Here is a 10,289-nt window from a genome sequence, read left to right on the forward strand (position 1 = left end):
TCAGGCCCTTGGGAGAACTTCCCAAACTGTAGGAAACTGAGGCCCTGACCAGTGAGGTAGCTCAGGCGGGTGTGTGTGTGTGTGGGGGGGGGGGCGGCGATTACCCCTGGGCAACAGGGCAGGGCAGCTAGGACGGTGTTGGCAGACATAGCTGTGCCTGCATTTACCTGGGACACGTGGGTCCCCCGGCCCGGCCCCAGAGACCCTGGGGTTTCTCAGAGCTCAGAGTTGAAGGCGTCTGGGTGAGCCTCGCCAGGTCCCCTGGCAGCACACTCCGCAGCCTTGGAGGGGAAAGAACCTGGCCCTGGGCGGCCATGAGGAGGGCAAGGTCTGCATCCACATCACCATTTCCCAATCCCTTCTGCAAACAGCACCTGGGACAGAAAAGGCTCTGTGTATTGGCCTGCTTTGTCCATCCCCTCACTCCCCCCCACCCCCCCAATCAGGCCAGGCCTCAGAGGTGCTGCCCACAGCTGCCCCTCCAGGAAAGGGTTAACAGGAAGCGCCTGGCGCCCTGCAGCCACAGAAGCCCATTGTTCTCCAGCAGCCGCCTCCCCCTCCCTCATCCAGGAAGACCCTGTGGGGAGCCCCTTCAAAAGGTCCAGGCCGGTGTCTCGCGGTGTCTCCGGGCTGCAGGCCAGCGTTTCGGGAGGCCGGGGAGTGTGGGCTCTGGAAAAGGAAACTCCTCGCAAGAGGGCCAGGGCACAGCTGTCACCACCAAGTCTCAGGGGCTTTCCGAGTGAGGGGGGCTGAGCCCGGCCGCCCCAGGAGAAGCCCTCCCCCACAGCGCCCATCTGGAAGCCAGCGGCTTTGATCGTGAGCCTTTAGTAGACGAAGGCTCCTGTCTCCTCCACCCCCCCCACCCCCTTCCCCTCTTTCTGTCCCCCAGCAGCGTCTCTGGGCCGGAAAGTTTCACACCCCTCCCCTCCTCCATCCGACTTCAGATCTCCTCTCCGCCCCGTCCTGTCAGCTTCTGATCAGCCCACGCTGCTGGAGGGGGCTGTGTGCTCTGGCGGGGCGGCCTATATTTGGGGGGCACAGGAAGGAGGGGGGCTGTGAGCAATTCCCTGGGAGACCCCGGGGGGGTGGGCAGGGCGAAGCCGAGCAGCTGGCAACCAGATGTGGGTGGAGAGGCTGAGGAGGAAATTAATTGGTGCCAGTCGGGTGGCAGGCGGGGAAGACAGGAACCTAGGGGGCCCCAGAGCGGTCTAGGGGCGGGCGGGAGGGGGGACGGTGAATGCTGAGATGATTTCGTAACTGACAGTTAACCATGTGCTGGTGTGGGGCGGTGTGATCTGGGGAGGATGGGCCAGGAGGCTGGGATGTCTGCTGAGAGGGGCGCCATCCAATGCGGTCAGAGCAGGCCGGGAGCTGAGCCTGGGGCGGCCTCTGGCCTGAGTGTGCAGGCCGAGGGCCTTAGCCCCTGGCCTCAGCTTTCCGGAACACAAATTTGGGGAGACCTAAAGTCATTTTAGCACAGAATGGGTGGAATAACCCCTGAGGCCGAACCTCAGGAAGCAGATATAAAGTGTCCCCCTAAGAGCAACCCTGGACACAGGAGGGGGCGGTCTGGGCTCCCCTGAGCAAGGTGTGGGGGCGCTGGGTTCCCCTGGACTCCGATGTGGGGTTCTGGGCTCCCCTGAACACGTCGGGGGGTTTCAGCATCCTCCATGGCTAGGGCAAGTAGCATGAGTCTCAAACTCCAGCAACCCCCATTTTCCTTCCGCTTTTTTTCGCCTTTATCCTGATTCTCAGCCCACCCCCAGCCCCGGGGCTCCCAGCGTGGTCTCTGGCTCCCCGCGTGGCCCCTGAGCTCCGCCCTCGTATTTGTAAAGGTGGGGGCGCTGCCAACCTCTGAAGGTCTGGGCAGAATCCGGAAGGGACCGGTTTGCGGGTGAGGAGCGTGGCGGGGCCCCCCCCACTGCACTGGGAATTCTTGCAAACTGCTCCGCGCGGTGCACTGGGTGGGGTGGGGGCGGGGCCGCAGGGGGGCGGAGAGCGCGAGGCGGGGAAATGTGCATGTCCCGCCCTCCTGTAATGGACACCCAGGTCGCTCCAGCCCGAGTCCAGGCCAGTGACTCACTCACCCGAGCTCCCGGCCTGAGACTTAAATTTCCTGGTGGAGATCAAGTTCCCGCCCCGCTGGGCGGACAGCTAGGCCAACGCCGGTCTTCCCCCTCCCGCGGGCACCTCGCCCAGGCTCCTGGAACCGGGTAAACCGGTCTGGGTGCTGCTTCTGGGGTGGTCCGACCCGTGGCCCCGCCCTTTCCCAGGGCTGAACTGGGACGCTGTCTCTCCCCCTCCCCCTCCCCCACTCCGGCACAGAGAAGGGGGAGGGGAATCTCAGGATGGGGAACACACTAGAGCTGTCTCCTATTTGCTCTCCTTCAGGGCCTTCCTCTCTGGGCCTTAGTTTTCAGGTCTATAAAAAAATGGACGGCCCTAGCCGGTTTGGCTCAGTGGATAAAGCGTCGGCTTCCGGACTGAAGGGTTCTGGGTTCGATTCGGGTCAAGGGCATATGCCTAGGTCGCGGGCCGGGTCTCCAGGAGGGTGTGTGCAGGAGGCAGTCAAACAATGATTCTCTCTCATCATTGATGTTTTTATCTCTTTCCCTCTCCCAGCCTCTCTGAAATCAATAATATATATATGTATATATATATTTTTAAATGGACTTTAGAAGGACCAGGACCGACCTCAAAGGAAAGTTTCAAAGGCCCCATTCATTCACAAAAACTAAGTAGTAAGCATCTGCTAGATTTGCCTCTGCCCTCTTGGCGTCTACAAGCTAGAAGAGGAGACAAACCCAGAAACAAATGTAAAACTAATTGTGATAAATACTACAACAAGAAAAGTAACTCTTGATCTAAGTGTCAAAAAATTTAGGGATCTTGGATCAAAATGGGGGGCAGACAGCAAACACTTCCCTAGGTGAACAGGGAAGGGAAAAGCACTCCAGGAGAGAGCATATGCAAAGGCCCAGTGGCTGGGAAGACTGTGCAAGTGTGAGGCACAAAAAGAGGTCAGGATAGCTGGAGGGTGATGCAAGATTAGGCCGGAGATGCACTGGGCCCAGGTCCAGCAGGACAGTCATAGGGTTGTTGTCCCTCTTCCAGAAGCAGAGTTTTCCTAACTCTGGGACAGTGGACAAAGTGATTCATTGTTATTTAAATAACAGAATACATCTCTCAGCTTCTCCTTCTCAGCTTTTAGTCCCAGCTGATTCTCTGACTTAAGGATAGTCTTCCTCCTTTGGCAACAATGTGACTTTAACTTTGCTAATCTTCCTTTGTAACTAAGAAAGCTATCTGGAACCTCACACTGGCTACTGTTTCAGCAGGATCTTATGACAGTATTTCGTTTTCATTGTAACTTTTATGAACTGTTACCCTCTAAGTATGCTGAGTGATTAATTCACCATTAAGTTTTTAAAATTAGATAAATAATACTTATACAGTTGTTACACAGAGCTGATAAAAATCCTGTCAACTGTCTGAAGTTAGGGAAATTCTAAGAGCCATCGGAAGCCATTGATAAAATGAGATAATAAATTTTAAGCTCTTAGCATCTGCTTACCCCGGACAACATCCTTCACTCATTTTGGCCTGGGGTGAGCATTCATTCATAAAACATTTGAATGGGGGTGCAGATGCTAAATAAAACAAATTTATCTTCTCAAATGGTGAGTAGTACTCTAAGGAAGACTGAGTGGAGTGGGTGGCTATTTTAGTCAGGTAGCCAAAGAAGGCCTCCCCCAAGGAGGTGACATTTCAGCAAAAACCTGAAGAAAATGAAGATGGCTGTGTGGGTATCTGGGAGAAAGGCATTGCAGGCAGAAGGAACAGCAAGTGCAAAGGCCCTGGGCTAGAACATGTGTGGCCTGTTCTGCAAGCAGAAAGGAGGCTAGTGTGTTAGAAGCAGGGGGGAGCCGGGAGAGGGAAAAGATCCAGTTTGTGTTTTATAAAATCAGTGCAGCTCCTGAGTAAAATAGATTGTGGGGGTCAAGGGCGAGGAGGAAGGCACTGCCCTAATCCAGGCGAGAGGTGATGGAGCCAGGAAGATGGGAAAGGCTTGGACTGTGAGGGAAGGAGAAAAAGTGATTCTGCCCGGCCAGAGTGGCTCAGGGGTTGATTGTTGACCTATGAACCAGGAGGTCATGGTTCAATTACAGGTCAGGGCACATGCCCGGGTTGCGGGCTCTATCCCCAGTGTGGGGTGTGCAGGAGGCAGCCAATCAATGATTCTCTTTCATTATTGATGTTTCTATCTCTCCCTCCCTCTCCCTTCCTCTCTGAAATCAATAAAAATATATTTAAAAAAGAAAAAGCGCCCTGACCGGTTTGGCTCAGTGGATAGAGCGTCGCCCTGTGGACTCAAGGGTCCCGGGTTCGATTCCAGTCAGGGGCATGTACCTTGGTTGCAGGCACATCCCCAGTGGGGGGTGTGCAGGAGGCAGCTGATCGATGTTTCTCTCTCATCGATGTTTCTAGCTCTCTATCCCTCTCCCTTCCTGTCTGTAAAAAAATCAATAAAATAAATAAATAAATAAATAAATAAATAAATAAATAAATAAATAAATAAGAAAAAGTGATTCAAGGAGGAGCCCTCAATTGGAAGACTGGTAGGGAACAGCAAGAATTCTCTTTGGCTCCTGTTCTATTTGAAATACCTTAGACCCCCACAAGGAGACTGGGATGAATAGCTAAATTTAGGAGTCTGCATAGAGATGGCATTTAGAGCCCTAAAACTGAATGAGGCTGCCAGGGGTGAGTGTAGACAGAGGTCCAAGGCCTGATGCAGGGATCACTGGTAACGTAGGAAGAGCATGGAACCTGCAGGAGAAAAAACAACAACAACAAAAAACCCAACCCAAAATCACTAGGTATGGCCAAACCCAGGAGCTGGGAGGGGACACAGATTCTTGTTCATATTGAGCTACTGGAGGAGGAGGGAACTATTTTTCAAACTCTCTGGGTTTAACACAGCATCTACACACACTTTTCCATACATATATATTTGTACTGTTTGTCATCCTGGCCTCTTAACAATAAAAAAATAACAACACTGTGTGCCCGGCATTTTACTAAGCACTTTCTGTGTGCTATCTGGATCGATCTTTCCAATGAATCTAAGAGGTAGGGACTATTCCAAAATGTACAGCCAGGGAAACAGGCCCAGAGAGGTGAAGCAACTTACTCAAAGTTGCACAGGAAGCAAGCGGAACTGGCTGTGTGGGCTCAGAAATCTGTGCTCCTTACCCCACAACGTCTGCAGCTGGCGCTTGTCACCCGGCAGCATGGTTGCCTGAGCGGTGGATCTGTCAGGCTGAGGCCTTCTACCTTTGGGGTGGGGAGCAAGCGGTGGATAGTTCACATTCAACCAGACCAGTCCAGTCAGATGGGCACGTAGGTTGTCTCAAACCCGTGCCCCTTTCAGACAGCACTGTGGTGAACACCCTCCTGGAAACTCTTTGGGGAATCAGTGGGTCACGGGGATGGGGCATTTGTCGGTTTCGCAGCCATTGTCCAATCAGCTCCTCCCCGGAGGGTCTGTCCCAATGACCTCGCGCCAAGTCACGGACTGACGGCCCCAGGCCCCATAGATGTCGGTTATTGTGACAAGTTTTCAATGTTGCCTATTCTGGCGGGTGACCTGAGTGAGCGGTGCCGCTCTGTCTCCCACCGTGTCCCCTCCCCGGGGCCGGCTCGGAAATGCCCGAGGCCGGGGCAGCAGTCGCCCCACCGCTTCCCGCGGAAGGAAGGGCCGGCGGTTCCTGCGACAGGATGCGCGGCGAGGCCCCCTCCCACAGCGCCGGGGACTTCCTGGGGCCCGGCCAGCTCTCCGGGGAGGTGCGCCTACGCGGACACATTGAGCTACATTGGAGGTGCGGGGCTCCAGCCCCCCCCCCCCCCACGTCCCACTGGGGAGTTCTGGGTGGCGCCGTCTCCCACCTTCCGCATAGAGGAATCAGGGGACCGGGGAGGATAGCTGGGGGTGGGGTGGGGGGCGGAGGGAGGCAGGGAGGGGCGTGGGAGGAGGGTGTGGTGGGGGCTGCTCCCCTGCCTCCTCCTCCTCCCACACTCCCACCTCGGGGTCAGACCCGGGGGTCACGGAAGCCCACTCTGGGGACCTCGCCTTCCTGAGGTGGGGCGGGTGCTCCCCGCGCCTCTTCCCACACCTGCGGCTCCTTTGTCCTCCCAACGGCCCTCACGGGGCCAGCGCTGGGGGGAATGATGAGGACTTTCTCCCCTGGGGCGGAGCCAAGCCAACGACAAAGGCTCCCAGGAGCACTTCCAAACCTGCAGCTCCTCCGGGGGAGCTGTTCCCAGGCGGACCCCACAGAGGAGGAAACTGAGGCTGGGCGCTCACCGCCCCCCTCCCCCCGTCTGAGCCAAACAAACCCACAGCCAGAGACTGGAACATGGTGTCACCAGGGGTCCCAAGCTTATCTGCTCAGCTCCCTGCCCCCCACCCCCGTGGGGCCCCCGCCAGACCGGCACCTGTGGGTCAGGTGCAGCCGGGTGGGGAGAACCTGCGTGTTCCCCAACTGCGCGTGGCACGGTCCCCAGCAGTGTCCCCCCAAACCTACGTGAGCTGTGAGAGCCCTCGCTCTCCCAGACTTGCAGGGGGAACTTATTTCTTAATTTCATTCACCGATTTTACAGAGACCTGCTGGGACACCCATTCACGGGTAGCTTCTTGTCGGAGTCCTGACCTGGGATGCACCCCAAAACTTAGGCGTATAGTGACGACGCTCTACCCAACCGAGCCAGGGCTGTAGGGGAATTTCGAAGGAGTCAGAGCGCCAGGGCGCCCAGACGGAAGTGGACTGGCTGGGAAGAGGGGGCCCAGTCCCTCCCGCCCACGTGGGAGCCGGTCGGGCCGGTTTCTGCGGCCCCAGGAAGCCGCCCCCAGCGCCCGACCCTCCCCCCGCAGGGAAGAACACCAGACAGTCGACTTTGCAGTTAAATGGTCTTTATTTTCGTATCTGGTCTCTCTAGCAAAAGGCCAGACAGACAGTTAAACAGAACCCACCAGAGTAAATAGGCCCTCGAACGCACTGGCTAGAATCTCCCTCCCCAAGCGGGCCGGGTCTCCGCAGCACCTGGGCCCAGCTCGGCCTCACAGAACTGCGGGCACCCCTTCCCCCACTCGTGTGACTCAGACCAAGGTCTTCTGGGTTGATGGTCTGTGCCCAAGGGTCACGCTTCAGACAGTGCGCATATCCCCACCTCGAACGCACCGAACGAGAAAAAAATTTAGCCTGAAATGAGATCCGTTCCCCCTGCCCAGAAGGCGCAGGGGTGCCGGCAGAAGCGCGGGGGCGGTGCCCCAGGCGGTCCCGCTCCCAGGCCCCACACCCACGCGAGGCGACAGGAAGCGCCCCACGCCTGCCCGTGACGCAACGATGACCGCTTGCATAAGCATGTCCCCCGAGGGAAAGAGGGCGCCTGGGCGCCGCTGGGAACGAGGACACCGACTACCGCAACACCTCGAAAGGGCAGCACAGCCCCCGGTGAAAATAAAGTCCGACCCCGAGGAGTGTCAGGAACCAGACCCCGTCACCCAGTCCCGGGGGACGGGAAGGCCACGTCCCCGTCGGTTAAGCCGGCACCTGTGGGCGCGGCCGGGCTCGGAGGAAGGCGCCCCCGCCCCGGCTCAGGTTCCTTGGCGCCGCCACTGCACACGGTGGCGACAGCTTCCCGGGCCGCGGCTCCTCTCCACCGTTTCCGCGGGCCTGCCCCGCGGGGGCGGCCTGGCTTCGGGTCTGTGTACTCGGGCCGACGCTTGGCCCGCGCTCTGGACTCCGGCAGCGGCGCTCGGGGGCCTCAGAAGGCCACCACGGCCCGGACGAGCACGTTCAGCACGCTGTCCGCCGAGCGGCAGGCCGGCTTCGCCTCGCAGGCCGGAGGCGGAGGCGCTGTCGGGGGCGCGGAGGGGCTGCAGTTCAGGAGACCGGAGAAGCGCCTCTGCAGGACGCGCGCCAGATTGGGGAAGGCACCTTCCGCTTGCGCGGGAGGGGCCTGCAGGCGCTCGGGGACCTCCGCAGACTCCCCTTCCTCCGCGCCCTCCTCTTCTAGACGGGCTTTCTTGCTCGGGACCAGTCCGGCATCCCCGCCGTCGCTGAGGCTGCTGCTGCGCCGCTTGCGGCTGACTTTGGCGGGTCTCGGGGCACAGCGGGCAGGGGTCTCCTCGGCTTTCGGCGCCTCCTGAGTGTCCATGGGCTCCGGGCAGGGCTGCTCACCGTCGGTGGACGCTGCTTCCGCTGCGGCTTGTGCTTCCCGCGGTGGGTGCAGGCGAGGGTCGGGGGAGCGGGCGACTGACGAGGGCACCTCGGGCGGCTCGTGGGCTTCCACCTTGGCCGAGAGGTAAAGCTCCCGGGCACTACGCATGACCAGAGACAGCTGCAGGCTCCGGTGCAGCCGCAGCCCTCCGCGCTGCATGCGCGAATGGTACATTTTCCACACCGACAGGGTCATAATGCGTTGCGCCTCCTTCTGCACCTCCATGGCGACTCGACGGTGGGGACTTCCCTGCTGAGCAGACGCACTTCGGACTGTGCGCTGGCTCACGCTTTCTCTGCTCACGCCGACGGGCGCCGAAACACCCCTAGGACGCTCTGCCCCGGCGCCCGCCACCGGGGCCCATTTGTACCCGGAGCTACGTCACCATGACGCCCCGCCCAATCAGAGAGCTGCGTCGGGCTTTCCACCGCGTTGGGGCCAGAGACTTCAGCCTTAAAGCGACAGGGTGGAATTTACCGGACAGACAAAAGGGACACTAGCCCGGACGCGGGGGAGCCTTCCCCAGTACCCTGAGCACTTGGGGTGGTCTCCTTTCTCAGCCCTCGCCGCCTCAGTGCGCCCGCGCGCAGGCCCCGGGGAGCGGGGCCCAGGGTGAGGCTCAGGGCCCACCCACGTGCTAGAGTTCGCTGGCCCCCGCAGGTCGTAGGCGACTGGTTTTCCTTCGCGCCGGGGAATACCCGGGTTTGAGCCCGTACATCCCCCGTGGGCACAGTTCCAGGCGTCTCATTAGTGTTTCTTGAACCAATAACAATGCTAACACTAACTAATTAACACACAACTAACTGATTAATACGTGCCAGACTATGTTAAAGGCTTTCCTTTCATAAAGATCTCCTTGATCCCCCACGGACGGTACTGCTGTTGTACTTGATTTCTTCACGTGGGGAAACCGAGGCTGACGGACTAGTCCAATATTTGCTAAACGAATAAATGGGCCAACTGCAGCGAAAGGAGGCCTGGGCCTCTATAGCATCTAACCCACGCCAGCCCTCCTCACTCCCCCTGCCCGTAAGCGGAACAGGGTAAGCTGGCTGGTTCGGGGCTAAGTTGCCAGCTGCACTGGCGGCGGAAGCCTGCAGATATGAGCGCATCCCAGGCTGCCATCTCTGCTCTCCGCACTGAACATCCTCCCGGTTTCCTTCGGCACAAGCTCCACGCAAGGTGGAGGGCCCGGCCACACGACATCCGGTTGAACTCATGCTGCGGCCCCTAAACCACCGGGCCGCGCTCTGCCTGTGCACCCGGAGGCGCGGTTGGGGTAGGAGTTGAAGCCCGAGCAACGCAGAGAGAGGGCAGATAGAGAACATCGACCCTACCCTCCGGCACGCGCTGCCTCTCCTGGAAAACCTACTCCCAGTTCCTCCCCTCCAAAAAGCTGCAACATTGTTTGAATGGCTCCATTCATTTGTGGTACGGGCACTTTAAGGGGAGGCTCCGCCCGCTCGACTGGAGCGCAGAGCCTTCCCGCCACAGGGTCAGCGCAACATCCAGACTAAATTTGGAAGGAATGACGTAGGGCAGGTGGCTGAGCCACTTCCGGCTGCCCATATAAGGACAGGGGCCGGGTTCTCGGTACTGGGCCATAGCCGGCTTTTTCCGGCCGGGTGTGGGCGGGGCCTGGCCTCCAGACACGCCCTCTTCCTTTCCCCTCTCCGGGCTGGGGCTGCCGGGAGCCCCCGGCTTCCGGACCCGCGTCCAGTGGGGCCGAAGGGGAAGGTTTCGCTTCCTTCCAGGGAGGCCAGGAAGGCGTGACGCCCCTTCGGGAATGCCCCTTGGGCGGGTTGGGGTGATCTCAGGGCGCCCACTGACGCCATCTCCCACAAAGACCTTGCCTGCACTAGGGGCGGCCCGGCGAGGGCCCCTTTATCCCCGTCTTCCCAGTTATTTCTCCCCACAGGCCCCCTCCCAGGTATTACTGCTCCCCCCCCCCCAAATTAATGATCTCATGCACCCTCGGAGGACACTCAGGTCCCGCCCCCTGCACC

The 10,289-nt window shown here is 59.1% G+C and overlaps 1 protein-coding gene across 1 annotated transcript; it reads right to left on the bottom strand.

Moving 5' to 3' along the window:
- Positions 1 to 6,956: 6,956 nt before the first annotated feature.
- IER2 (immediate early response 2) lies at positions 6,957 to 9,721 on the bottom strand. Its single transcript, XM_036302439.1, has one exon. It carries the CDS (start codon positions 8,506 to 8,508, stop codon positions 7,828 to 7,830), a length of 681 nt encoding a protein of 226 aa, XP_036158332.1. The 5' UTR covers positions 8,509 to 9,721; the 3' UTR covers positions 6,957 to 7,827.
- Between the last annotated feature and the right edge of the window lie 568 nt (positions 9,722 to 10,289).

Source organism: Myotis myotis, unplaced genomic scaffold (assembly GCF_014108235.1).
Source record: "Myotis myotis isolate mMyoMyo1 unplaced genomic scaffold, mMyoMyo1.p scaffold_m19_p_32, whole genome shotgun sequence".
NCBI classification, from domain to species: domain Eukaryota; kingdom Metazoa; phylum Chordata; class Mammalia; order Chiroptera; family Vespertilionidae; genus Myotis; species Myotis myotis.